Source organism: Netta rufina (assembly GCF_964035555.1).
Source record: "Netta rufina genome assembly, chromosome: 1".
In the NCBI taxonomy this organism is placed as follows: domain Eukaryota; kingdom Metazoa; phylum Chordata; class Aves; order Anseriformes; family Anatidae; genus Netta; species Netta rufina.
The window spans coordinates 32,431,673-32,459,300 of record NC_140123.1 but is presented as its reverse complement, the minus strand read 5'-3'; the positions used below and the strand labels follow the sequence as shown (position 1 = coordinate 32,459,300).

Sequence of the window (27,628 nt, the reverse complement as noted above, 5' to 3'; positions counted from 1 at the left end):
CCTGGAGAAATTTCCAGCCATGACCGACTTTCATCACATACAGCTGCAGTTCAACCCATCACCAAGGTGGGAGGAATCCCTAAGTGGATTATTTTTTTTTAAATCTGCATCAATAGGGGCAATCTCACTCTTTGCAAAATGCAGGTTTTCCTCTTGTGCAAGCCACCTTTTTTTAAGCGGTGTATTTACTGCTTAAGCTGTATGCTTCAAACGATTTCACTCTTGTCAAAAACCGAGATTACTAAAAATGAAATGAAGAAACTTCTGTATAGAAAAAGTTATATTTACAATTTTATTTAGCAGAGTTAAAGAGCGAAGAATTGTAACACTGTTGTTGAGAAGTGTTTTTACCCAAAGTTGCCAAGATCTAATAAGTTATGGAGCAGAAGTATCGGGCGTAAGGCAATGAACCTGAACAGCCCAACAGAGATCACCCATTCCCCAAAGAGCAGAGCTGATAAAGGTGGTAGAAAATTTAGACTGTTTGACTCAATCTCCAAAATTTAGACAAAGATGATGAAAAGAGAGGTTCCACTCGTGACTACACCTTTAACATCTGCAGGTGAAGGAATTTCTAAAGCACGCAAAATGTAAAGACAATTCCTGTTTCCAGGGGAGCATTCAGTGCTTTGAATCCAAGAACGCTATGTCCATACACAGTGGTCAGTACATGACTTATGGCAACACAGAGATGGTAAGAGATTAAAAACAGGATTAGAATTTTTTCCATTCCATGTCATCAGGAGGATTTACTTCTACCTTCCTTTTACCAACATCTGACCAGTTGGTGCTCAGAACCGTGCCTCCAGACTCCATCTGCAATATAAGAAAAAAGCTTGCTTAGTTTCCTAGAGGTAGTCTAGTAACACAGAAGTCACATTTCTTGCAACATATTAACAAATTCTGAAAAACCTGATGAATTTAAACCTCACATAGAAGCAATTTACATGGGAATTTGGTGTGTATATTGAATGAAATTTGAAAAAGCCATCACTCCATGACCTTCAGCCTAGCAGTGCTTGTTTTCCATACTGGACATTACGAGATGCTGATAATAAGCAGCTTTTAGAGGCTGTCGTGTTGTTGCAAAGGAGCTATATATAAAGAATTAAGAAGAATTTTATCCTGGGCAACAACTCCAAGCCTTAGAGAAAGCAAAAGCTGCATTCCCTTTGATAACACTAACTGAAACAAAGAAACCAGCAGAGCACAACCTTTCAACGAGACCTGTTAGACCAGCAACTCCCACTGAACCGCTGCCATTTATCAGAGGCCCAAGATTTTGGTGGGTGGAAGCCTCCTGACTTATGCAGAACTTAGTGTAACATGTCACTCTGCAAAAGCTACACCCTTCTTTAGAGACAAAGAACACAGACTTACAAATGATTTGTTCATGGCACGTTTCACTTCATCTGTACCATCTGAATAGATTTGCTGAAAGAGTTTGTTTAAAGCAGCATCTCCTTCTAACTTCTCGTTCTTCTCCTCTTCTTTGATTTCAACTACCAGTTTGTCCCAGTTCCTTGTGTAGTGAGAGGAGGATGGATATAAGTGCTGGGTGTCTGCAAAGGGAGACGTTAGTTAGCTAAGAATCTTCTCACTACTTTTAAAGCTGCGTTCTCCAGAACAGACATGGTATGTATTTAATGAATCTGAAATAATGGAGTATCAATCTGAAAATGCAAATGGTTTTCTCCTTGCAGATATAAGCATTGCAATGAAAAAATATAAAGGGAACAAAGAAATGCTAGAGACCACATTCAGCAACTGCAAAGTTTACTTTCAGGTAAATAATTATATTATTTAGCTATCCAACAAAGAAATTCTGGACAATAACAACAAAAATAATTGAAGTCAAAATGAGGCAGGAGATATTGGCTGACAGGAAGGAAAAAAACAGCCTACAGCCACAGAAAAATGTGAGTTAAACTGCAAAAATATCTGAAATTAATAAATCAGGACGTCAACATTTTTTCAAAGATGCCTTGTTAAACTGTCCTGAGACACTGCAAAAGCATTCAAGAGAGGTGAAATACTTAATGATATTTAATTCTTTAAGCAACAATATGCCCATAACAATGCAAAGAATTGCAAAACAGTAACTGAAATAAACAGCTAAACAGATAAAAGCCTGAAGGAATTAATGACAAGCATAGATCCTCAGCAGTTCATCAGATTAATAGAAGTTATGCCTAACCTTAATAAATTTTAGTAATGCCCTGCAGACTATTTCTGTCATTTTCTGGTAGTGGAAAAAAAAAAAAAAAAAAGAGTAAGTCCTTTTATTGTAAATACAACACTATGATTTTATTAACAGCTTTTAACACACCAATTATTATTAATATCTGCAAGTGCCTTGCCAAAAAAAAAAAGCATTTAACACTTCCTTCAGATAACAAACCTGGTGTAAATTGCTTTAACTTCGGAGAATCTCCTTGTCCCTCTAGCTTCTCCCATCTTACAGCTTCTGGCTTCTTCATTTTTATTTCAACCTACAAAACAGAACATGAAGAACAAATTAATCCAGATGGCAAACAGTTCTGAGGAACAGGTTCAAATTAGTTGGATTCTGTAGCAGTGAGGAAATAATTAGGTTGGTTTTAGAGACGGTGTCTAACATGAAGCCTGCATTAGAACAAAACATACCTACCTTACCTTATGAAGTTATAGTACTTAATGACACATCAACTAAACTCTTCATGCTCAGCTCTTGCATGAGTTTCATCCTTTTGTTTTAGTACCACTTCCTTGTGCTTACTATTCACTCTCCGTAAATCACGGCATCCCAGAAGTAACAACCAGCTGGGATGTCTCTACACTGCCAGGCACCAAGGTGCATCTTATGCATCTGTTTCTTGCCAACCAGCTCTGATAATTAAATAGTGCTCCTGAATGACTGCTAATCCAAGCACTAGGTTTACATTCCATCCAACAAAACCTGATGTATTTGGTGTATACTACCAGGGAAGCATCCAGAGAGGGTGCTCATCTTCCCATTGAAAAAAATCAGAAGCTGGATTCACTTGGTTCACTGAACACACGCTGCTACAGAGAAAACTGCCTAGTACTCATTGACAAAACCGGCAATTAAAAGTGGATATGGTTGCAATTATCATAGGAGAAACAAAATTGAGTTAAGCGTGTCATGCCCCTATTCACAACTACCCGTAATCCCTTTAGACAGCCATATTGAAGCAGTTTCTCACAATTAACCTTATCCTTGGTCAGAGGATTACCAAGTTGCAAAACAAACACTGCAAAACATGGAGTGCCTAGTGTCACTTCTAGATGACAAACTCCCTTCAGGAAGCGTCACAGAATTCCTACGATGCTATCAACTGACTTAAATCTCCGCTTGCTGAACTTCAGCAGCTCCGTATTTGTGCACAGCTTCGTATAAGGGAGCTCTTAGTTCTACCTAAAGCCACTGCGACCTGGGGATCCCTGCAGACCCGAGAACAAAGGCACCTCTGTAAAGCTAACCCCAGAGACCCCAGCAGCACGCTCCCTGCACAGCATCACGTTGATCCGAAATCTGAACTTTATTTATTCAATTCTTCAAGTCTGTCACTGGTGAGTAACAGTCCAAGATGCCTTATAAAAATAAAGAAATGAGCTCATTTAAGTCTCAAAGCTGCCGTATTTGGGATCATGCTGCATTTTAAGAAACAGAATATTTAATTACCACTGCTCCACTTTTTTTTTTTTCCTGGGGAAACTACTGCTTCCCTTGACAAGTTTAAATATACATTTTCTACCACTAACTTGTACAAAGTGGGAACAACAAGTTTAAGACATGAGGCACAGAATGAATGCCCTTCAAGTCAGGATAGAGCTTCACCCTTAATAAGCACAACTTACACGTAGGTGACTTCCCCACTTCCTGTATCTGCTGGATTTCCAATGTTTTTAGCACCCTTACAAGTCCCAAAGTGAGCATCACAGTATCAATCTTTAAAAACGAGGAAAAGGTATCAGTCACAGAACAAAAATAGTCAAAGAAAAATCAAATGCTGTATTATTCTAGTTGCTCAACCTACTGCCCCTAAAAAAATCCCTCATTCAAGTTTAATATTTTAATCTCTACGAACACAAATTTGTTTTTAACTGTGCAGAAGCAGCATTCAAACTGTGCCAACGATTATTACTCTCCAGCAGCTCTAGAGGATACAGCAAATCTTCCCTCACTGGGCTCTTTTAAAATGGCTGCCGAAATTACAGCCACAAAGTTCATGTTACAAACTCTACACTCACAAATCGAATGCTTTGTGATGAGCACAAAGAAACTAAAATATTTTTACACAGCTACATGTACAAGAAATAAGTAGTTTCATCAGTGCCAGAATTGGCAGGTTGTTCTTCTTGTTTTGGTTTGTAGTTTTTTTGGAATGGATTTGGATCTCATGAGTCAAACATTTAAGTTAATTAGCCACTAACAAAAGCGCTAATTAGCCAGAAGTAGAACACTGAGCCTTAATTTAAAACAACCTGTCTCTCCTCCACTTCCTACAGAACTCTCCTCAAGTTGTGGCAACTGTATTGCCAACCCCAGTGCGTGTTTAAGAGGAGGAGGCCTTAATCTCAAAGTTTTTAATACTCTAATTAACAATGCATCCCCACTGAACAGCCTTAACAAAAATAAAACAAACAAACAAACAAAAAACAACAGCAAATTCACAATGCTGAGACTGCTCAAACCTATACCACTTCAGTTTTTCTTGTTTGTTTCTCCTCTTGCCCTCGTGCTCCAGGTTTCCACCACCATCTTTCAGAATCTCACAGACTTTCATGTGCACTGAAAAGAACGAACTCTAATGCAACGTAATGCTTAATGTGAACTGCTAAACACAGATGTTTTCTTCACAGAATACAACCCTCCTCAAAGATCCCTTTGGCTGTTCAGACTGCTCTGCCCACACATTTAAGAAAAATCTTTCTACTTTTGCTGCTCCAATAATCCCCCTCTCCTTTTTTCCTCTGCTAGCTCTTACACTTTCCTCTGCAACTGGCCCCAAGCCTGTGTTATACAACAAACATCCCCAACCAAGGAAGAGGAAATGCTACAAACTAATTCCCAGCGTAAGATGCAGATTCCTTAAGCCTAAACGTTTCAACGCTGCCGAACTGGAAGTACATACAGCTGAGAAATGGAGACAGAACACGTTTATGACATGATTAATCCTTTAGCCCATCTACTCCATCCACTTCAATTCAGCTCACTCATTAGGCAAAGTTGCAGGCAGGAGCAAATGGAGCAAAATCATTAGCTGTGCACCATTATACAAGCACATCTCCAAAATATAAAGCTGTAAAATTCTGCTTGTGAAGATGCGCATTTCTTCAGCTTGAGAGCTTTATTTGATCTGAGAAACATCTCTGAGTCCCAATTATGTGCACAAATGGCAGTAAATGCATTTTAATGAACATTTTAAAGCAGATACGGATGGCTATCACACAGACAAGTGACACATCATTGATGTCACACCTAACACACAAGTACTGTTAGCTTTTTCCTCTCCTTGGAAAAAAAATTCAGTACCCAGGCAGGAGAAATACATCTCAATGTTTTGCCAACTACTTTGATATAACATTTATATTTCATTAAACGTATGCCTCATGCCAACTTCAGAATAAGACAGGAAAAATGATTGTAAATTAAATGCTTTGCATGCCAGTTTAAGAAGCTGCCTCTGGTTGTTATCCATTTAATCACATGCTACTTCAAGAACTTTGTTCTGTAACAAAACACCACTGGAAAAAAAAAAAAAAAGGTTCAAAACCTTCAGGCACACGAAGCTTAAGTAAAAGGTAGGTCCTGGTTATTCTACAAATTCACGTTCACTGTGCATTAACACTACAATGGGCTGTTGTACTGAGCCTGTGTCCCACTGCCACAGTTACTCCTTTCTGAAACAACTTGTTACAGAAAGCAAGAAAAGCACAGAAGCACTGACACTGGTGTTCATCAGGAATAAGAAGTGAAGGACAGTGAGATTCCCAGAGGAATGCTGTTTTACCCCCATCTGGTACCCGCTGTCTCTCTCCCTGTCACCATGTACCTCTGCTCCACCTCCTCTGTCCCATCCCATCAGGTAGCAGCACACAAGAATAAAGATATTTCCCCTTCAACCTTTTCTTCTTAACGTTGAAGAAGCCCAGTTCCTCAGCCTCTCCTCGTAGCTCGTGCCCTCCAGCCACCTGCCCATCTTGTTAGCCCTCCACTACACTGATATCTTCCTTCCACTGGGAAGCCCAAAATAGGGCACAACACTCCAGATTTGTAAAAAGTTCAAGTGCAGAAATAATCCACTTGCTGTTGTGTTCTCCTTTTTTAAGTTCCCCGGATTTGGGGTTCAAAGTGAGCAAAGTAAAAAAGGAAAAGACACGTGGAAATTTGACAGAGTAATTCAGGCAACGCTTCTTTGAAATTCTCCCTGAGAAACCCACCCTGCTGAGACAAGCGTCAAATCGAGGAATCATCATCGAGAAGAGACCACACGAGCAGTGAAAGGATACAGGGGTTTCTACTCACGGAAGTAACAGATGCTTTAAAAAAAATAACAGATTAAGACAAATTTGTTTGCATCTGAATCCGAGTGCTATATATGGGAGAGATGCCAGAAAAGACCTCAGCAGCAATCTTATATGTTTCATTGCTAGCACAAAGGCACAAATAAAACCTTACTTCAAGAAGAGTGGAATAGGAGAGCATATAATCTAATTTTAAGAAAGAATTTATCCCCTTAGAGATGAATACAACACTAAGTTATCAACATTAAGATTCTAGGTAGAAGCCTGCTGCTAAAAAAAGCACCTAAACTTCTGGCAAACTAGGTTCTGCATGAACTCATGCTCTAGGACAGATCTCACCAGTTTGGCTGAGAATATTAAAAGAATTTTGGTGGTTTTTGAAAGAAAATGTGGTATGCACTGACAAGTTAGGAGAAATTTCTTTTCACTCCTAGTGTATTTTGTATTGCACAATTCACGCTAAAGGAAAGTTTGCTTGACAAATTTGTGTTGAGCTCTGATCAGAGGGATGAAGGGAATCGAAAGTGGCAGAGCTTGAGCAGCAGCTCAGCCACTGATTTTAAGACGTGAAAAAAATACCCTTTAAAATTCGGATGTTTTGCTGTATTAAACAAATGGTAATGCAAAATCAGGATTTCCAATCATCTCCTTAGTTATTTTACTGAGTTGGTGACTATTACTGAACTATTGACTGTTTTGTCCAAGTAGTAAATTCAAAATGTTGTCGTTTTGCAATCACAGCTTTTTTTTTTTTTTTTTTTAAAAAACAAGCTCTAAGGTGATGACCCATCATCACGTTCTTCTATAAAGGTACGACCTATTCAAACTTCTACCTAAAATCATATGCACAAGATGGTATCCTAGTTATTCCAAGACCTTTTATAAATTGCTCATTCTGAGTTCCAGGATCTTTGGTCCATGACTTAAAGTATACTGAGATTAGGATAACTTTCCAGTGTAACCACAAATTATTGATAATTTAAAAAAAAATGTTCTGTAGAGAAGATGTTCTAACAGAAGGGATTTAGCAAACACCCTTTGTGTTTTTTTTTTTTTTGCCAGCTTCATACTATGGATAACTGAGTGTACAATGATCAGTGCCACTTCACTGACATCATATAGCAACCACTCCTTAGAATTTGGGATATTTTACAGAAGGAGCTAGCAATACAGATCAATTTGGTAGCCTAAAGCTCTTTGCCACTACATCCTTCCTGTAAAGCCAATCGTTCTCATATCCACCTTCTCTCAAGGCAGAGAGAAACACTCTTATAGCTTTCCTTTATAGAGTTATATAAAGCATGGGCATTGATTCACGTGCTTAAAATCTATTTCTCAATATTAACAAGTTTAAATCTGCCCCAAACCCACCTGCACTCACAAGGAACAAAAAAAATTGAACTTATTCTGAGCCAAGTAATATCACAGCAATCATCAGGAAGGTTTCTTTATGCTCTCGCCAGGAAATTGTTCCATCTAGCCCTGCCTAAGAGATGCAAGAGAATGCAGAAAAGCATCCAACTCCTATCTTAAATATCAGTTTATGGTTTACAGAAAACACCCAGAAAGTTTAGGGAGATACGAATCTGCGTGAAAGCCTCACAGAGAGAACTACAAGCGAGCAGGCAACGCTGCATTCAAGCCGCTACAAACAACTGGCTAAAAATAACCAAAATGAGAAAATCTCTTTTAAGGATATGACTGCAAGAACCGATTGCAGTTAAAATAAACCCATAGCCTCTGTTTATCTGTCTGTGTACATCTGCCTCTGAGTAAAGACTCACACACTTTTTGAAACAAGTTGTCTCAACCTTTCCCTTTACATTGAGCAACAGGCACCAGGGTGCTTTTCCAGTAGAGCTGCCCTGGGTGCTTCAGCGTTTGCAAGGCAAAATGTTGGTTTGAGGAGAAGAAACGTTCCTCTGGGGCACACCAACTGCCCTGTTCCTGGCATGAAGCTGCTGGGAGTGTGCTCCTACCTCAGGCATCTCTGTAACAAATGCCAGCTGTGAAAAAAAGTGAGGATTTCTAACACCTTCCTCTTTGCAGCACAGCTTTGATGTCTAATTAAAGGGAAGTTCTGGGGTCACAAAGCTGCTTTTAGCCACTTTTTCAAATGGCTCCAAACCGCCATTATCTGCAAAAAGCCCAAACCACTAAAAAAAGTGAAAACTCACAGTAATTGTCCCCAGACTATTTGCAGATGCAGGAGCAGAGAAGGAAAAGAGAAAGCACTAGCTCAGGTTTCCTTCAAGAGGATAAGGGCACACGAAAAAGCAGATACTCATCCTCACTCTCCTCACCTAGGAGAATGAGAAATCTCACCTAGAATGAGAAATTCCTGAGCAGTATCGAGAACATGAACGAAGGCCCAGAGAAACTCACACACAACACGCATTTCTAAGAGAACATAGCCAAATATTCCCCTGGAATCCCACCTGCTTGACAGATGGAACAGAAGAGGGAAAAGAAAGAGGGGCTGATTGTGCACTAGGAACTGTTTCAGAGCATCAAAAATCCTTGCACTACTTGTGCATTTCTATTCCCTGATCTGCTGGACAGAGCCAAGTCAGCTCCTCTGCCTTAAATGTATTTCATCACTCATTTTAGGTCTGCATGCCTGTCATGGGTTTGGCTGAGATAGGAGTTCATTTTCTTCGTAGAGGCTCATATGATTTTGTTTTGGGTTTTTGATGAAAATAGTGGTGATAACACACTCTCTTTTGTTTTTGCAGAGCTGTGCTTACAGAAGACTTTTAGTGAGCACGCTGGGGATGCACCAGGAGCTGGAAGGAGTCACAGCCCGGAGACAAAGGGATGTCCCACGCCATGTGGTGTCATGCCCAGCAGTAAGAGATGGGGGAAAGAAGGAGGAGGGGGGATGTTTGGAGTGATGGCATTTGGATTCCCAAGAAATCATCGTGTGTGCTGAGCCCTGCTCCCCTGGAAGTGGCTGAACACCTGCCTGCCAACAGGAAGCAGCAAATGGATTCCTTGTTTTGCTTTGCTGGTAGCTTTTGCTTTACCTGGTAGCTGCCTTTCTCTCAATCAATGCATTCTCATACTTCTGCCTTTCTGATTCTCTCCCTGTCCCACCCGGAGAGAGAGAGTGGCTGCTTGGGGCTGAGCTGCCTGCCAGGGTTACACCACAACAAGGCCTTTTTCCTGTTACGATGGGAGCAGAAGGAGAATTCCACACAGGCAACTTCCAAAGAGCAAACTCGCTCCAGCCTTTACATTTTGGCTCCCTCTGCTGGAAATAAATAAAACAAGCAGCACCGCTAGCAGGTACCTTTTTGTTAACTGCTGAATGCACTGTGCAGTTCTCAGTGTGGTGCAAATCTTCCCCACCTCACTCGACACCTGAACACAACTGGGGACGGCCACCAAAATACAACAAATCCTACCTACACACAAAATCCCTCCTACTTTCAAAGACCAGACCAGCTTCTATTTATAAGACACAAATCTCTAATTTACACGTAACTTTTGGAGCTGCTGCTACCTTTTGCTCTATCAGGTTAACCTAGTATTGTTTTCTAAGCAGTCAGACACCTTCGACAGACTGGAAGTTAACCAATAACATCAGAGAAACAAGGCCTAATGTAGCAATTGCATTTTTTACTGTTGACATTCTCTGGGAGAACCAAACCTTTAAGCTCTGTCTGCTGTTCGCAGTCACTTCAGAATCTGTAATTCTGCAAATAAAACCAGGGCTATTTTCTCCTCCTGAATTTGCATCTTTACCTTTATCGTTTTGCATTTGTCAAGCGATGCTGAATTTTAAGCAGTACTGAGAGATTCATCTCCAGCATCTCTTACTTACCAAAACAAGCACAATTGCTTTATTATCTGCCAGCTCTCTTGTTTCATCCTCCATCCATTACATTTATTAGGTCTAAGAGGTTTATGTGAAACTCAAAGTCTATCTAGTGCAAAACCTGCCTGCGTGTTACGCTCTGTTTCACCATATAGTTGGAAAGAAAGACCAGGAGCAATCCCTCAACCTTTGCCCTGCAGAAATGCAGGCTGGGAGCTCAGCTAAGCAGGAAGGAGCCACAGTCTACTCCAAGTGGATAGGATTCCTTCTGATGGAATCACAAAGGGACTCTGAGAAAGCTCTGGCAGGGTTAAGTTCATCAGAAAGGTGAAGCCAGGGACCACTGTGAGTCAGGGAACCAGCCCAGCACTCAGACCCCGGCTGAACCCAGTGGCTCTGATAGCTCTGGGAGAGCACAAAAGCCACTGCTGGAAGCCAGCAAGCTCATCCCAGAGGCTGTGAACATGAGAATGATTTTCTCCAGCCATGTCCTAATCTCTATCTGTACTTAACCTGCCAGCTTAAAATATCCGTTTCTCAGGCGCTGCTATCAGCAGCTCAGAAAAAAAACCTCACCCCTCTCTAGTCCTTAGCTAAACAGTCTTCAAACCTTCCAACACACAGCAAGACGAACAGACCTCACTAAGTCTGTCAGTGCCATAAAGGCAAGAGTCCTCTCAAATACAGCCTCCTGTCACCACTCCTCTGAGTCTTTCAAATCCCATCTAGCTGTGATATGCATGTAGACTCTGGGGAGCCTTTTCCCTCCTCTTGGCCCAGTCTGCACTCTTATCAGGGCTCTGGGTGGGTTTTTGTTTTGCTTTGGTGATGTTTTGGTTTGTTTGTAATGAGAAAGAGAAGAGACGTAGAGGTACTCCAAATGAATTGCCTGGCAGAGTATGGTTTTTGTTCCAACGAAACATGCTTTTGAAGCAAGTTTCCTTTCACATCACATTCCTTTTTACCATCCTGGTTCACACCAGAAAAATATTTAAGAACACGTGAACAGGACTCCATGGATGAAAGTAAACAAGACACGTTCCAGGAGCCCACATAACCTGCTTCCACTGCTAACAAGACCTCAGCCCATCTGGTCAAAGAACCAGATCCAGTAAAACGTTTGTATAATCGGGAAGACAATAGAATTAAGTCTTCCTTTCCAAGTCCTTACAGAAGAACTCCATGTAAGTGACAAAAATTCCTTTGTAAAGAAGTATTAAGATGCTTTATTCAAAGTAATAACTATATTTTCCATCCTGCTCATGTGAACAAAGCACATACACAAAACTGTTGCAAAGAAATGTGCATCTCTAGTATTCAGACAAATACTGACACTGCACCATTTCCCTTACAGAACTTAGAATATTTTACTTTGAGAAACACTAAGTCTTTAAAGAGCACTCTGCATGCTTCACCATCCTTAACGCAGGCCTGCTATAAAATATTTTCTTCACTGAGACTCCATCTGCTGGTCAGTACTGCAATTAGCTGATGCACCATCCAAACTGTATCTTTCACTGTGCTTTCACAAGTGTCCCCCCTTTATTTCTCTTTTCCACAAGAGGAAGTACGCACAGAAGCGCTGACTTCACCTGTTACAGCTCCTCCTGTGTTCTCTCCTACCCTGCCTTGCCTTAAAGTTATTCTCTCAAAACCACATAGGAACAGTAACATCTGGAAATAAATGCAAAATCCTTACGCTTCAGACACTGCTTGAACACAACGAAAGCTTTCGCATCACTTTAAGAATCTCAGCCTAAACCATGCTCCAGACTCCTAGAGATGATTCAAATAATTAACCCAGGCTGGGGATGGTAGCATAGGAAGACAGCCGTGATAGTTTCAGGAGTGCTGAGACACAAGCCTGATACTTCACAGAAGTAATAGCAGACTCCAAGAGCTATGAAAAGTCTAACACTAGCTAGATAGGAATAAACGCAAACAGGACCTCACAGCTGCTCATCTGGACAGGGCACCTGTCCATTCCACTTACATTTATATATATAATAACAGAGTAGCAGACTTTACACTTAATTCAAGCACTTAGTTTCATCTCCCGCTTTGTAAGAACTCTGTCAGGGAGTGTAGCTATACAACAAGGATGAATAGTTTTAAACTAAAATGGGGTAGGTTTAGATTAGGTAAAAGGAAGAAATTATTTACTGAGGGTGGTGAGGCCCTGGCACAGGCTGCCCAGAGAAGCTGTGGCTGCCCCATCCCTGGAGGTGCTCAAGGCCAGGTTGGATGGGGCTTTGGGCAACCTGGGCTGGTGGGAGGTGTCCCTGCCCATGGCAGGGGGTTGGAATTAGATGGTCTTTAAGGTCCCTTCCAACCCAACCATCCTATGAGTCACGTGATTCAACCAGAAAACCTGCCCAGCTTCCTTAGTGTGAGGAGTGGAAAAACAAGACCAACTTTGTGGAAATCTTCTCATGTCATCTTGAAGTTCCTTTTTGCCTGAAAACACGCGATAACTTCTATAGGTACCTTTCTGAAGCTTGCAGGTAAAGTGGAACATGAGAAAGCAATGGAATTTTCAAAAGCTCTGTAAAACCACTGTTGAAATAGAAGGAAAGAATCAAAAACATTTATTCCTGCTTCAGAGGTAGGTTGTCTGCAGAGCCAAGTCTGAACATGTCTGTCTACGTATTATGCTACGATATGCCACACCAGAACACAGTCAGCTCCTTATTGTTCTATACCTGTCATCTGGAAGACAAAATGCTGAGGTAAAAGCATTCTCTCTAATGCCATGCAACTTCCAAGTGTCTCCAAGCAAGCATTATGACAAGCCTTGTGAAAAGCCAAGAACAGATAACTATGAGTAACTTTTACCAGCAGGAAAAAGTCATGAAAGGGTCAAGAATTATTTCAACCCTGAAATCCTACAGGTCTGACATTTATTTTAGGCACATAAAGATGACAATACTCTATAAGACAGTATCGACTCCTAAAAGTTGAGTTAAAAAAAAATCATTCACGCTTTCCAAATACCCCAAATGTAAAAGTAAAGACCACAGTCATCTTTCAACAGCAACAGTTAAAAGCATCCTCAATGTAACTGTGATTTGCACTTCAGTAAGCAACGTATCACGTCACTAGTTCTGATTTTTGCACAAGTTTAGAAAGCTTTCCACTGGCTGAAAGGCACCTTGAAGAAAGAAAAACATTTCTATATGAAAAGCAAGACATTATGACTGCGGTAATGAGACATGACAATAGAGCAGAAACATTTTCAACATCAGAAACAGACAAAGAAATGATTTACACTAAGAAGAGCTTACCTTTGTTGAAAGCACTTTAAATGTACTTTGCTCTGGCACTATAGAATGAAGAAGAACAAGCTTTAAGTTGTAGTCTTCACCTGATGGAAGTCTCACCGATGCACTCATCTGTTAACAGCCAAAAACACAGCTCTGGTCATCTTTAAGAGAAGTTTTCCATTTCCAAGTAAAGGATTGTCATTTGGCACCAAGACTAAGTGATTCAATTAACGAGCCTTCACTAGGATACTTAAAACACCAGGCATCAGAATTTCAGGTACCACCACTATGCTCCTGCATTATTCAACAAGGTGTTATACAGTACACTACGAAGATGAACAGGAGATTTCAGTTTTTAGCCAGCGTGCACTCAAAAAGCCTATTATCTCGTCAGCTTGATCTGCGTTCTTTAGGGAAAAAAATGGCAAATGAAGTATCAACACTTTCATAATGAACCATGAAAACAATTTGCAACTTCCCTTCTAATACATGCAAGCTATGTTAAACTCCTGTGAGCACTCGCCACAAGTTAAAGCAGACAGGATCAAACAGACACTTCTGTGGCTCACCAAGTACCAACTTAGTTGAGAATAACCTACCTGCTCAATATTCCCCCTTAATTAAACAGTCATCAGTACCACATATGGCATTACAACAGTGATTACAGTACCTCCTTGAAACACGCTTCGTTGCCATTATCAATTGCAGTGATACAAAAATTGAGATGAACTCACCCGCCGTTGTTTTTCCGTAACGGTACTGAAGCACGATATTATTTATTCATAACTCTTTTGAGAGTACCGTGTTTCTGTCCGTTCACATTCCAGACGCATGCACACACAAACACTTTAACTTCAGATCACCTCCTCCCCCAACCCTCCAAACACCCAAGCAGCTGAAGAACAGCTGTTCCTTCTGCAGCATGCACAACACACTCTGGCTTGTGCATAAATCCTACAGACCCTGCTGTGGCAACAGCTCCCTGTTCACTGTACATAAAAATGCTCAGGCAGAAGACCACTTCTGCTACTTTTTCCTGCTGTTCCAGCAAGTGATGTTCCCTTTTTAATAACTACGCCTCGTGAAATTTAAGGATGTGTATCAACAGCCAACATAAATCACCTCTTTCTCTGAGAACTGCACACGGACGTCATCCTTCTGCGCATTCTTGATCATTATAGTCACGATGACGTGAGATTCTGTTTGGTACCAGTCATACCTTCAGAAAAAGAAGCAGGAAAAGTTATCTGCAAGGATATGTTTAAGAACAAAAAAGAAAAATCCAAAACCCACAAAAGCTAAAACACTATTATGTAGTTTAAGGGGGGGATGGGAGAAGATGCACAAAATTAGACTTCTTCCCCTTCCTTTAACAACACAGTTGCAGTCTTGACAAGTAGTTAAAGAATATATATATATTTTTTTAATCAATAAATTTGTAAGCAAAGAACAGTTATATGTCAATTATTTTAATTCTCGCAGCAAAACTAAAGACAACTTACTTGATCTTTGATGACAGAGGTTGCTGTTGTGTATTCTGGTTGGAACACATTGCATTGGGAAGTTGTATCAGTAAGAGAAAACATAACAGACATATATAAATAAAGACAAATCACTTTCATACTGATCATTTCTCTTCTCCTGACTTATGCATGTGCATTAACGTACATAAGAAAGCTGGAACTCTTCTCTCCTAGCCATTTATGACAGACTTCAAACAATTTACAGACTGACAGTGTATATATTTAATGTATCCTACAATACAGGGGTCACACATTTGATAAACAGCAATTGAGTTCAGCTTCAACTCATTTCTTTTCTGAATAAGAAGATCTGAAAGACACACAGTGGCTATGCTGCTCATCTTTAAGTCACAAAGAAAGCTTGAAATAGATCTGAGAACTTCGGGCGTAATTCTCCAACATAAAAAATCCTTTTAATGGTAAGATTTGTCTTTACATACACCCATCATTTCTGTACACTTTCCTCCTCTATCCTATTACTAAGGCATAAAAAATTGAAGTAACTATGAAGAAGGGAGCAGAACACCCAAAGCAACTTCATACCCTGGTCTGCAAAAAAACTAACCAAACAAGAAGGGTCACTTTTGATATATCTTCTAATTTCCAATTAAAAAAGAAAGACTCTGCTGATTTACAAAACCAAAGGAAGTCTGAAAAAAACACGTGCAAGCTACTGGGGAAAAAGAAGCTATCTTCTAGCAATTACAAGTGAGTTGGCACTGATGAGATGAGCTGGTTAATTTGTTTAGAATTGGGCCACAGACTGCTAGCAAGAAAGTTAAAATTGACTTTAATGAGTGCACAGCAATTTCCAGATTTGTTCACCACTCCTAGGTTTTCAGCATTCAAATTTTGCATCCTTGGTCTCAAAACAACGTGTTTAGATCCTTCAGAATTTTATCAAACAGAAAAGATTATTTTAAAATATTTGGAAGCTTCCAGACACCACAGAACTCTAAAAGCACATTAAAAGCAAGAATCAAAGCAGTAAATATATTAAGGAAGACACCTTACCATTTCTGTCTGTGAGCCTGCAGGGGGAAAAAAAAAACAAACATTTGTACTTTCAGAAAAAAAACATTTGACTTACATGACATCTACTCCATCTTTCTTCAGTTACTCTAGCCATTCTGCATTTATCCCATTCTCACCAGTACAGAAGTTAAAGACACGCCAATTCTACCTCTAGTCTTCTGCTTTAATGGCCCTTAACTTTTATTCATGCTACCCATTTCAATCACCAACTTCTGCAAAGAAACAACTAATATAAAACATGTTCTGATTAACAAAAGGAACAAGCTTCCTGTATTTTCCTTTTTTTTTTTTTTTTTTTTTTTAAGGTAATCGAAACCATGGCACAAAAAAAAAATAATAAATCACTTCCTACAAGTCTGTACTAGGATATCATGCATACATAGAAATAGGACCGAGTTCTCATCAAATTTGTCATACTGGGCAACCACAGTTGGCAAATGAGATAGAATCCTGACAGTGTTTCAGATTAAATGTTTCAAAAGAAACCAACTTTTCCTTTGGTCCTTCATACTCTGTACTCCTAAAAAGGTAAAAATAATGAAAACATAATTTTAACTTGTCACGAAAAAGATGCTTTTTTTTTTTTTTTGATTTTTGTTGTTGTTGCTGTAGTAACAGAGAATTAAGAAAACAGCTCAAAATAAAAAAAAGAAAAGAAATGAAGAGACAAGATAAAACAGTGCAATTTCATTTCCCCAGACAAAACAAACTGGGAAAAGTAGTTATGATATTTGAGAAATGTGTATTATAAACTCTTTCTCTGCAAAGGCAGAGAAAGTTTTCACTCGAGATAACTCTCCACGGGTAAGACCAAGTGTATGCCCTACCACTTCTATGGTTTCTCCAAACAAACCTAAACCTGGTAAAAACTACCACCAGGTGCAGATTTGTAAATTCCTACATAACACAAAAGGGTTCTCCTCTAGTAAGTTGGTAATCAACAGGTCGACATGAACTTGTATTGTTTCTACTGCCCCATTCTCCAATAAACACTGGTGAGGAGTTTTAACAGGCAGAGGAAAAAAAAAAAGTCAGCTATTCTGCTCATTAAAACCAGCAGGCAGTTTAAGCACTGTAGTAAGCTCTTTCCTGGGGTATCATGTCATAGGAAGATACAAAAGGAAGCTGACTGCCACAGTAAGACACCAGAGCAGCAGTGAGTACCCAAAGGCACTCTCCATGTAGAATGAAAGAGTGACATCACCAAATTTCCACTGCTCTTTCCAACTTTAGTTTCTGCAAGACTTGAGAACTTATTTTGATGTTGGTTTTAGAAAGAAGGCTGACAGGCTTCCACACTTAAAATAAGCTGGAAAGTACATGAAAGGGAGTTAAAATTGTCTGAACTTGAAATGAGTACTCCTCTGTCACATATTATTATTAAAATCATAATATTAATTTAACTCTGTACTAAAGAAGAGTTCAGAACATATAATTGAAAGAAACAAGGGATAGGAAAGTGAAACTTTAAAAAAAAAAATAGCTCAAAATAAAAACCAAAAACTCTGTTTCAAGAAGCAAGCTGTAAACAATACAGATTCAAAGCAGAGGCCACATCAAATCCTGCATCAAGTAAATACGCTTTTTCTTACCGTTTAGCGTTTCCTCACATCTTTTGATCCAAATAGTAAAGGTATCATCTACATCTAGAAGAAATCAAACACAGTAACATCAAGACTCTTCAAGCACTACATGTATTGAATAAAGAACAATTTCTTTCAACCACCAGCTGGAACAAATTCATCCAAATTTGCATCAATTTATTAAATTGTAATTATTATTTCCCAGTATCTTCTCGTATAACCTCTGCCATTTCAGTTAAGCTTTAAACATTTTTATACAGCTCTACTATTTAACTCTGTTACATTTAATTAACTGAAATTAATTTGTAGCACACCAATTATTTTTTTTTGTCTGGACTGACCCATTTACACTACTGCTTTCCAAGCTGCTCAACCTTTATATGGCAGTTGGAAAGCAAGAAGTACTGTTTCACACACTTCTCCATTATCCTTAAAATCCTTTTTCCAAGCACTCAGCCACATGCTGCCTCTCCAGAGAAGTATCAGAAAAAAGAGTCTGTTCTGTGGACAACCCAAAGCGGTGCAAGTTTTCACCAAGTATTTTCTTTTCTCCTGGTGGTTTCACACATACTTTACATACGCATCTACAGTATCAGTGACATTAGAGATATGTAGGTGCCAATTCCACTCTACACATCAAAACCACAGAAAAAGATACATTGATAAGTCTAGGAAACAAGCTCCCCAGACAAAAAAATAAATAAATCACTGGAAAATAGCTAAAAAACCAGCAGTACGATGGCAGAATAATCTTCTTATTTCAGCAAAATTCCCAGAAAAACCCTTCACAGTCAGGAATGTTACAAACAAAGTAGCAATATTACTGACCAACTACTAAGACTGGCTAAATTTATCTTTTTGCAGTAGCAGGAATTCACATTGCCGGAGTTCACACAGTAAAATTCCCCGCAGAGAGCTTGAGGAAGCTTAAAAAAAGACCACACTGTTCCCAGCCAACATGCTCGTAACACCGAATGTGGCTCCACTGCAGTTCTGCAATGTATTCACCTCGATTCTTTCAGATAGCAAGCATACACAAATTCTGAGGTGTGACTTAAAATTGCTACCAACTCCTCAGAAGCATTTCTCTTTTTCCTTATCTTCTGCTATCCCTGCTAATCATCTTCAAAGTTGCCTAAATTTTAAATTACATAACATTTATGTAACCTCTCGGATGCTGTTAGGAAAAGATAGAAACTGAAATAAGAATATGGCAATCTTGACATTAGCAGGCAATCAGCTTTTGGTAAGTCTTTTTTATATTCCTAACAAATCCTGACAACAAAATACCTGCTTTCAGACAGAAATCTCCAACATTAAGCAGAGGGGACCAAAAGGCTGCCTTCAATTACCCACTGTATACCTAAGGCATACGGGCAACTGACCTGGACTCCTCTTAAGTGTACAGGGAAAGGAGAGAGACCCAAGATGCAGCAAAGGAAGTTCTGATTAGAAAAGAAAAATACTTTACTAAAAGGGTGGTACAACATTGGAGCTGACTGCCCAAAGAGGCTGTGACACCTTCAGACTCAGCTGTCATAGGATCTAAGCAAACACATGCAACTTCTAAGTTAATTTGACCAGGGCATGGAGTTTCCTGAGCTCCAGTGCTTCCCTGAAACTTAACCGTTTCTCTAATTTTCAAAGCTTTACACACCATAGCCCCCCAAAACAGCTCTCTGAATTTTTGCACCTGGGAACAAAGCTTATTCATTAAAAAGGAAGTGAAATGGAGTAAGTTCAAGGGCCTAAAGCAAAGGGAAACTGAGACAAATCTACACTGATCCAACCTCACACTTTCAGCAGCAAGTGATGAATTCTCTTCTTAATTATAGTCTATGACAAGATTGCCATGCAACACAAACTTCAGTAAGAAAGGCCTGGAGTTATCTGACTTATTGCCCTAAAAGATCTCCTTGCCAACCACTGCCTCTTTTCCTGCATACCAGCACATCACAGTTAGAGGCAAATTTATTTACTACTCAGTAATTAAAGTATTCCCCTGAGGAATTTACCAACAACTCCTAATAACTTTCTAATTCAGAAAGACTACCTGGGTCTTCACTTGCACCTACCGAGACATTTTCTTTAAAAAGTTGGCAGAATTCACCTTCACTAAATCCATTAGGTGGTCACAGCAAAATTCAAGAACATTTCTCAAGTGTAACTGTCCTAAATCCCTGTGATGTACCAAAGAGCAGCAGATCACACTGCTTTTTCAGTCTGAGGCAAATTAGTGAACTCCATACATTCACATGCGTCGTCTCCTGATGGAGCGCAAGAAATTTTGCTTTGCAATGTTATTTTATAAACTCAAGTTTCTATTTACACATTCAGTATTCATGATGCACATTCAGTAATCCATCGTGCCAAGTCCTATTTAGCTGTCACTGTAGGTGGGTAATGGGAAGCTTGCTGTAGTTCCCTGAGCCCATCAGCACTACCAGTAATGAGCACAAGCAGCAAGCCCATCTCCCTGAGCATTACAAAGACTTAAAACAGACCTTACATCAGCAAGGAACATGTAATGGTGTACTTCTGCCCCCTTGTGTGGCAAAGAAAACAGCCTTGTCAGCAAAGAATTCCCTGCCACAGCAATTCCCTGTAAGGCAGCAGCAGCTAACATCTCTTTATCACCTGCTTAGTGGTTCCTTTTCCCATTTTTATTTAATTATAGCCTTTTTTCACTTTGCACTTAAATAGAGGTTAACTGCTATGCCAAAATGCTTGTTCTCACAAGTCTTTCCACCTAGGATCCAGCAAACATTCCACAGAACTGCAAAGGCAAATTCTGTCACTGGCACGAACCTGCCAGCATGACGGGTGATATATTCAAGAGAATCACCTAAAAACCTGTATTTTTCAAGAAGTCTTCAGGAGATTCCTCATCTCACAATAGCCCATAGGATTTGTAATGACGAAGAACATTGGAAGCAGGTTTCGGATGAGAAAGTAGTCAGGAAGTACAGGGAACCTTCAGAAACACTTCAGCTGGGTCAGCAGCAAAACTGACATTAAAATCAGACAGGCAGACGTCACGCCAATTCAGCACAGGAAGAGGCTGTGCTGTTGGTCAGGGATTCTGAGTTAGCCAGAAGCATGCTGGTATTCACTGCCACAAAGATATCTGCAGCCCAACGTGCTGCCCTACCCTACAACGTACGTAGGATGCAAGGCTGAAGAGAATGAAGAAGTGATGCTCTGGCCTCAGAAGTTTTTGTGCACACCATGTGTTTTGAACAACTCCAACTGACAAGAAAAGTGATGAAATCTATGCACGCAGAAAGCTCAGATCGATAGCAATTACTTGCGGTGAAGATGAAAAAATAGAGAGAATTTCTGGCCCTGTCAGCCACTAACACGAGATTAAAGTGACTACTGATTCAATTCAGGAGTTACGGGTTTTCAGAAATAAGTAAGGAAAGCCACAGAAGTAAGTAAGGAAATCAAGTAAGGAAAGCTACAGAAATCACAAGAAGGAAGCACTCCCTTTCACAGGAAGATCCAAGAAAACTTGCCTAGACTATAAGGACTCATCCAATTTTCTCGTGTACCAAAAAGGGGAGAATACCCACTTACCCAGGCTACCAGAACTGAAAGAACTTGTAAGCAATTAAAGCTTCAATTAAATCCTTCAGCTCCTATTCCAGAGCCCCCTAAACAGAAGATGACAGTTGCTGGAATTCCACCACATCACCATTATCACTTCAATTCTGCTGGCTTCAGCACTCAGGCCTTTCAGAGGTCTGTTTCAACACAGCAGTTCACAGGCATTTTTTTTTCTTTCAAAACAGCAGTTTTCTGCAGACTTAATGTATTGAAAGAGGAGGCTGAATAACTGCCATAGTGGGAAGGGGCACAACCACTTAGCAGAAAGAACTTTCATTAACTTACTCTGCCATCAAACTCCAGTTTTAGATCAGAGGAGCAGGTTGCTTATTTGGGAACCACAATCTAATAGCATTTTTGCTAAACCTTTTGTTATCTGTATTGTTACAGATAACATACCAGGGAAATCTTAGATCACAACAACTCTTATCAGATTAGCACACTTTGCTGTGTAACTTTTCAAGGTGCTTTTCTTACAATTTCTTTCTGCTGTTGAGAACAACGGGAATGGAATGAGCTGAGTTGCATTTCAAATGTGGGATAGGCAAAAAAGAAAGGAGTTACAACCATCTTGCAATTACTTTGTTGTGTGCTTCTCTGCATCTTATACTAAAGCCTTCTGCATTGAACTACTCCTTTCCTGCTTCTAGAAAAAAAGTCGTATTTTTAAAAGCTCTAATTCTCCCCGAAATAAAACATGCACAGTTCCAGCTGGGAAGCCAACACTTAAAGAAAAAAAAAAAAAGAGAATAAATATGTTTCTGTAATGAAGTGATATCTAGTGGGAGGTAAAAAATCCATTTTATCAGTTCAAATACAAGTTGCACGCTCTTTCTGAAGACCAGTCCACCAAATGGTTTAACTAAAAATTTCAGCTACAAATAGGACGCTTTTTCTGTTCAGAAACTTTTCTATGACACTTAATGCCATCAGTGCCATCATTTATCTGCAAGACCTCTGGTGACCAGGGAAACACCTCCATTTAATAAGGTAAGAAAAGCAGATTACTGGCTAACAGTTTTGATACACATTTTTACACAGTGTTACACTTTCAGGTAGGGATTTGCTCAAGTCCTCCCAAAAGCCAGATCCGTTCCAGATATCTCAAATCAGGCACCCAACTCATTAGCCTTTAAAAAAACCACTTGTTCTTCACTTTCTGCTTACACATTAGAGCCATTTTTTTGACATCAGCAAAGGAGCGTTGTGCACACATCTTAGTACTTACTGTCCAGCCTCTGTCCCTCTTTGAACGACTCTAAAGCAGAAGCGTAGTTTTTGATGTGATATTCTCCTAACCTGACACAAAGAAAAACACAAGGAAGAGTAATTACTTTTCAATCTAATCCACATCCTGAAGATAACAATATCCTTAGTTTACACACTGTATTGGTTAAAAGTACATGTGTCGGAATTTAAATTGCGTAAGAAACTTGTTTTTGAAATGGTTAAAATGTTAAGATAACTACCCCAAAAATCAAGGTACATTTCTTAAAAACAATGTAACAAAAAACATACTATTTCTTCTTACAATCACAGCCTTATTACAGATGGTTTAGAAGCAGTATGACATGGAATTTACTCATTCATGGTGTTGCAAAAAGCTTGTATGGAGTGGCAATTCAAATGCTACCATTGCCCTACAGATTAGCACAATTTAATCGAAGCACAACATACGATGATACACACCCTTTCCTAAGAAGTGCTACAGCATTACTGGGGTTGAGTTCTAGGGACTTCTTTGCATCTGCAACTGCATCTGTTGAAAGTCAGTTTACAGGTGAAGAACATTTATGTTATGAAAAGCAGTGAACTTCAAGTCTTAAAGTACACCTTAAAAAATTCACTACTACGTTAGCTTTCTTAGCTTGCACACATCACACCATTTAATTAAATTAAATTCAGACAAGTGCTATGGACAAAGCCTTCACTCAGCCACAGAGCTCCATAAAAGACAAAGCAGGACTTTTTTTTTTTTTAATTAATTCCATTAATCTGTTTCCCAGGCATTATTCAGTCGCCACCCTCCTACCACAACCACACTCAGTCCCTAACAAAAAAAGGAAAAAAAAAAAACCACATCAGGATTGAAGATGCTTACAACACAAAGCTTATAGTTTGCTCAAGAAATATACTAAAAATAATTCTGCCAAGATAGCAGTGTGCTAAAATCAGTTGAAAAACTGGGCCCACAGCCTACCCAATTCACTGGAAGTTTTGCAGGTACGAAACACTCAAAGATGAAGACAACTCTAAAAGCATGCCCTACTGTAGAAGCAGCACACTAAGTTATCTATAAGGCTTTCTGTTATTGCTAATTTGCCTGCACATTTACGACATCTGCTGTATGAATGTGTCATAATACACTTGTAAGAGGATTCTCAGCGTTGCCTGAAGATGTTACCAGCGTAATTCTGCAGAAGAATATGAGCGTAAGCCCGCTGACAATAACACTCGGCATCATCTGGATTCTTTTCCAAAGCTCTTGTCAGCTCCTGTAACGACACAGAAAAACATGAAATGGCACCTCAAAAGTCACCATGAAGATACAGTACCAAGCTCTGTCAATTAAGATTTCGGGAAAGACATACCCTGAACTGGCATGAATGTTTACCTATTGATCAGTTTTTATCCAAAAAGTTTGAAGCGCAAGGAACTTATCTTGAATTCCAACCTAGAAATTCTGTGATTCTGTGAACCTGCCAATTATATCCAAGTCACGAAGTCTGCTTCTTACTGAGAAGAAAACAGAACTTTCAAATGCCTTAGACAGGAAGTCTAGCGCACAGGTGATCCCATATGTTCCTACGATTTTCCTACAATTCTCCTATTTGTACACAGGTCTGCTCAATTTGAGGAAGCAGTGCAGTATCATGAACTCAGAATGAACACACAACGTGTCAAAATGCTCGTGCAGGAATAACACGCTCAAAGCACTGTAACACAGGATGAAATCCTACATTACATGATATAACTGAGCATGGGAGATGGTTTTGAAGCATGCTGAGCAAGAGAAATAAGAGAACAAAAGACTGGCAGCACAGGGCTCACAGGGAACATTGCTGCACCATGGAAATAAGCATAAAGTAGTCCCTGGCTAGGGAAATCACTGAGTACACAGATTGAAATAACTGCGTTATACTCCGTGAGACAAGTTTATTATTTCTGCACAGAAATGAAATGGCAATGACTCAATGCACACACCTGGAGAGAATGTCTCCAACTCTCTCCTTACGAGGGAGAAAAGTTCTCGTCTTTGCTAGAAGCTGGCAAGTTTTCTGAAGCTACTACAGTACGTGACTGCAGTACAGTAATTTTCTAAGTCAATTGGATTTCCACTCAGAATTTAGCATGCGTGAAGGTGGCTAAGATACAGGCTTTAAACAGGCATAAACGTTAATGCAACACAGCTGCCAGAACACAGTCCCACCAAGGCAGAGAAAAAAGGAAGAGCAGAAGGGCCTCCCTTAGCTTTAACTCAGACCAATGCCCTCTTCTCTTTCACTGCTGGCACATAAATGCTTACACCAACCAGGAACGAAGTGGCGACAACAGCCAGCAGCTTAAGATAAACAAACTTAACTTTCAGTCTCCCGTCTCACCTATGCCTGTATTTAAGGGACAGCCAACCTTTCTTCCTCACTGGACAGAACACTTCACCAAAACAATATGATGAATGCTTGTTCCTTCTGACTCTATCCCTAAAAAATCACCACTTAGGCTGCGAAACATTTTCTAAGGAAAAAACAAATAGAAAGCATCCTTGTTCCACAAAGTGGACTACTTTTCCAACTTAAAATGACACAAGGAGCCATTGAGGACTTGGCAGCTTTATCATTCAGGCAGTATTTAAACACAGGGGATGACCTTCCCGTTGTACCAGGTGCAGAAAGCCAAAGCACGCGCTTCAGGAATTAAAGGAACCCAAAGTCCTGAGGACACAGTGCAGAAATGCCACTCTAAGTCCTGTCAAGTGTGGAGAGAGGCTCCACATGGCCCCGTATACAGTGCGTCACGTCCCAGGTTGTTAATATTAATTACGTGAGCCAAAAGGCCACACCTAGGACCATGCAGGCACAGTGCACCACGTGTAGCACCATGGGACTCACCAGTTCAGAGGTCACCAAGCACAGCCTGCCTCTCAAACCAGCGCTTTTAGGTACGCCCTTTACTGCAACATGCACTAAATAACAACTCTAGAACATTAAACGGTGTTTTGAAGCTGACAAAAAAGTCTCCAAGTCACTGAGCACACAAAGAACTGAAAAATTAACTAGACAAGACTAACACAGAGGAAAACGGACAGATTCTGATGGTACTCTTTAATACTTCCAAAGGCCTTATGGTGTTTTTAGGTCTTGAATTAATTTTTACTAAGCCAGATATATTTGTTTATTCCAAATCCCTTTTTAGATGCCATTTATCTCCTGAAAAACTTTTGCAAGCAACAGAGGAAACTCCAGAGAAGGGCAGGATTCAGCTGGCCTTTTCTTTAGGGAAAGGTAATCCCCTATTACCTTATCCTATACCACCTACTGCGCTCGAGCAGAGCTGTGCATTTACATCCTCCTCCCTTCCAGGTACGTAAAGAGCTATAGATCTACCAGTTCTGTCTTCTCTTTACCTCTGTTTTTTTTCAAGAAAAATAACCTCTGAGCACACATCAGCACGAGTTAATGGGTAAAACACGGGGGGGGGGGGGGGGGGGGGAAACAAGACAGGAAAACAAAAACTAATAAAGACTGAAGGCATTTCTTCATTAAGCTTGTTTTTCTTCTACTGGTAGCAGTGGACATAGAAATTTGAATTATGGTCTATTTATATGGCACAGAAAGGGTTGGCTTGGTGTTTTTTTTTTTTTTCATGCATCCTCAGGCAGCACCAGGTCGCTCCTCGGGGGGGGGACCTGAGGGGGAAGGAGCCCTGCGGATCCCCAGCTCGTCGGAAGGAGAAGGGAAAGGAGAAGGGAAAGCTGAGGGGAAGGAGAAGGGAAAGCTGAGGGAAAGCCTGAGGAGAGCCACCTCACGCCCCCTTCCCCTCGTCTCCCCGCCTCTCACCCGCGCCGCTGCCGCCGGGTCGCGGTCGATGTCGCCGTCCGAGAACCTGCCGAGGAAACACAACGGCGTGAGAGGGCGAGGCGAGGCGGAGGAAAGGAGGGAGGGCGGCGGGGTAAGGGGGGGGGAACCTGGCGGGCGCTCACCGCGGCGCCACAGGGGGCTGAGGCGCGGGAGGAGGCGCCGCCGCCATCTTGCCCCCAGGAAACTTCTCGAGAGGCCGCGGCCGCCGCGCCCCGGGGCCGCCCCGCGCGCGAGGCCTGACGGGGAGCGCCCCCCCCACACCGCCAGGCTCCGCCCGCCCCGCCTGACGCCTGCCAAGATGGCGGCCGCCTGGCGCCCGTTGTCTTCCCCGTTTACTTCATCCTTCTCCTGTCACGCAGCCCCCCCCCGGTGTTTGCTCTCCCGCAGCCTCTGGTTTTTAATTTCTGAGGCGGTTTTGAGGCTGTATGCGTAGTCTGGCCGCTGCTGCAGCGCGGAGGAAGGCGGCTGCGGGAGGGGAGCTGCTCCAGCCCCCATTTTGTGGTCGGCTCCCGCTTCCTCCCGTGGAGGGCTGGGGCACTGAGGAGAGACCCTAGTGTGGATACACCAGGGTCACACACAACAGCCTAAAGGATAAAAGCCTTCATTTACACATTAGACTGCTAATAATAAACTCCTGTTGTCCATAAGAGGTTTCCTCCACTTCTCTATCTGACATACACTAAGCTGCCCAAATCACTTTCCTTCATGATAGTCACATCTATGGCAAGAGATACGCACAAAGCTGTAATCTTGTGGTGTAGTTTTTCATTTATCTAGTAAACAAGTCAGCAAAACAACCCCTCCACTATTAAAAACACCGTAATGTCAGTTACCCCCTCAGGTTTCCTAGTATTAAAAAATACCCATCCTAGAGGAAAAAGTCTTCATTTTGTAGTCTGATTAAAAGAGTAGCCTGCCTCTTCCAGAGCTTTTGTCAGTGGGAAACAGAAAGCCATAGTCCTAGTAATGCTGCCAGCAGAAGCCCTGCCAGATGCACCACAGCCACTTTGCTGGCGTCGCTTGCTTTGGTACTGCCAGGCTTCCTGAAAATGGGATCAGGGTGTGGGTTTGTGGGTCAAACCCTAACTGCACAGGAGCCACACGATGGGAGAAGAGAGCCACACGTTCAAGTGAAGAGGCAGTTTCAGCTGCCAAAGACCAGGGTAGCTGTGGCAGAGCGCTGCTC

At 40.8% G+C, this 27,628-nt stretch overlaps 1 protein-coding gene across 2 annotated transcripts; it reads right to left on the bottom strand.

Annotated features, from left to right (window-relative positions):
* Positions 1-272: 272 nt before the first annotated feature.
* On the bottom strand, positions 273-26,676 carry SUGT1 (SGT1 homolog, MIS12 kinetochore complex assembly cochaperone). Of its 2 annotated transcripts, none has more exons than XM_084289127.1 (13): positions 26,565-26,676; positions 26,422-26,467; positions 23,769-23,859; positions 23,054-23,123; positions 22,593-22,663; positions 17,765-17,818; positions 16,154-16,168; positions 15,117-15,186; positions 14,737-14,833; positions 13,636-13,743; positions 2,402-2,492; positions 1,381-1,562; positions 273-816 (listed from the first exon to the last, which is right to left on the bottom strand). In XM_084289127.1, exons 1-13 carry the CDS (start codon positions 26,609-26,611, stop codon positions 715-717), a joined length of 1,044 nt encoding a protein of 347 aa, XP_084145253.1. In that variant the 5' UTR covers positions 26,612-26,676; the 3' UTR covers positions 273-714. The 2 variants fall into 2 exon arrangements, with proteins under 2 accessions (XP_084145253.1, XP_084145254.1); XM_084289128.1 differs by having other exon boundaries at positions 274-816; positions 15,117-15,151; positions 16,152-16,168.
* Between the last annotated feature and the right edge of the window lie 952 nt (positions 26,677-27,628).